The 2,024-nt window shown below is 38.6% G+C and overlaps 1 protein-coding gene across 2 annotated transcripts in view; it reads left to right on the top strand.

The window, feature by feature from the left end:
- The window catches only part of Ptcd3 (pentatricopeptide repeat domain 3), a 30,027-nt gene that overhangs the window by 20,045 nt on the left and 7,958 nt on the right, over positions 1-2,024 (top strand). For both annotated transcript variants that reach the window (XM_029535030.1, XM_021190709.2), the window contains 3 exons: positions 345-437; positions 646-674; positions 1,338-1,444. In XM_029535030.1, coding sequence (XP_029390890.1) covers positions 345-437; positions 646-674; positions 1,338-1,444 — 229 coding nt within the window. The remainder of the gene's footprint in view (positions 1-344; positions 438-645; positions 675-1,337; positions 1,445-2,024) is intronic.

Here is a 2,024-nt window from a genome sequence, read left to right as displayed (position 1 = left end):
GCAACCACATGGTGGCTCACAACCATCCGTAACAAGATCTGACGCCCTCTTCTGGAGTGTCTGAAGACAGCTACAGTATACATACATATAATAAATAAATAAATCTTTAAAAAAAAAAAAAAAAAGAGAGAGATGGTAAGGGTAAAGTCTAAATGGAGCCCAAAGATAGTGGATGGATGGGCTTTGGGCATAGCAAGGCTTTGTAACTGCCCAGCTTTCTGCCAGGTCTTAGGCTAAAGATGGAGGCAACAGATCAGAGGTGTTTATAACTTCAGTCTCTAAAGTTGGTAGTCCTTACAGTAGTGGACTCCTGATAAAAACCCATTTGCCTTGCTTTTTTGCAGGGTTTAGCTCTATGAAAATGCCATCCCTCATCATCTATGATATCATGAATGAATTAGAGGGAAGAACATTTTCTCCACAGGACCTTGATGATGGTAGGTACAGAAGTTGCTTGTGCTTTCCCCCAGCTCGTGAATTGTATTAGAGGCCTTATGTTTTGAGCTATGTTTATTTAACTGAGTAACAATATTTGGATTGAACATTCTGAAAGAGCCAAGGGTATCTATAACGTATTAATGTTATTGATGGGAAAATAATGTTACATCCACACCAACAAAACCTCTTGTGAACTTTGGTTTTCAGATAAATTTTTTCAGTTGGCCATGGGTGTGGTGAGTACCACTGTATTTCTTTGTTATCCCTGCTCTAAGGTTTCCTCTCTGTTTGTTTTGTCTGTAACTGTGGGCTTCTGTGTGTCTCCTCTGTTCCTGTTTTTGCTTCTACTCTCCTGTTTTCTCTACAATCTATATCCTATCTCAGTGTAATAACAAACAGTGTTACCTTTTTTAATGCCTGTTTTGATTAAGTTTTCAGAATATTTTTCTCATTAGCTTTGTAACGTGATGGAGATAGATTGTTATGTTTGTTTTCATTTTATCATCACAGGAGAAATTTCATGTTTTCAGGATGTGTAGAGAACATCCTGTTAATTGTGTGGCAGTCCAGTTGGTGTCTGTCCTCTAGGCTTTTCCTCTGAGGTGGCCACGCAGACGCAGCCTCTTTGCTGTATTTTGCAGGAGAGGTGATCGGTGGCATTTCAGTGCTGGTACTTGAAGCTGTCTCGTGGTGATTTTGATAGTACAGTGGTAGAACTGCTAATATAAAACTTTGTCTTGAATTTCATAAACCTAGGGTTTATTTTTACCCAATTCCTTCTCAATTTTTTTTTTTTTTTTTGCTATCAATAAATTGAATCTAGTGCTAAGTATTTATACAAAAAAATAACTTTTTTTTTTACCCTGAATGTCTGACTAATACTGTTTGCAAATTTTCAGTGTTCATCTCTCAGAGATTTAGAGCTTGCTTACCAAGTACACAGACTTTTAAACACGGGGTACAACCGGAAACTTATCGGAGATGATCTTCAACGTAAACTGTATTAGTAAGTATGTTACTTAATATTTTAAAAGATTTATCATATGTGTGCGTGTCTGTGTGTGTGTGTATGTACACACCTGTGCAAGCATTTGAAAACCAGAAGAGTACCAGGAATTCTTCTCAGTCAGTCTCTACCTGTCCCTGTAAGGCAGGATCTATTCCTGAAGCTGGGGCTTGTGTCTCAGCTAGTCTGGAACCCCAGCGAGCCTATCTCTGCCCTGCTTTGGAGTTGCCAATAAACACTTGGTAGGAACGCCTGGTTTGTTAAATAGTTGCTGGGATCCAAACTCTAGTCCTCATGGTTTTGGACCAAGGGTTCTTAAGTCTTTTGAGCCATCTTTCTAGCTCCCTCCTTTCAGTTTAATTGCTAGATTCAGCAGGGGATCTTAAAGACTGTATATCTTAGCTCTAGTTTTAGGTGATGGGACCATTATTTCATAGTACTTGTAATTGAACACTTGATAAAAGCAATGGGGCTGAGGAAATGGCTCCATGGGTAAAGTGGGAGCATATGCGTTTGTTTTTTGTTTTTGTTGTTTTTGTTGTTGTGTTGTTTGTTTTTTAGACAGGGTTTCTCTGTATAG

Source organism: Mus pahari, chromosome 2 (genome assembly GCF_900095145.1).
Source record: "Mus pahari chromosome 2, PAHARI_EIJ_v1.1, whole genome shotgun sequence".
NCBI classification, from domain to species: Eukaryota; Metazoa; Chordata; class Mammalia; order Rodentia; family Muridae; genus Mus; species Mus pahari.
The sequence above is the reverse complement of the archived record's forward strand: the minus strand, read 5'-3'. Positions and strand labels throughout refer to the sequence as shown.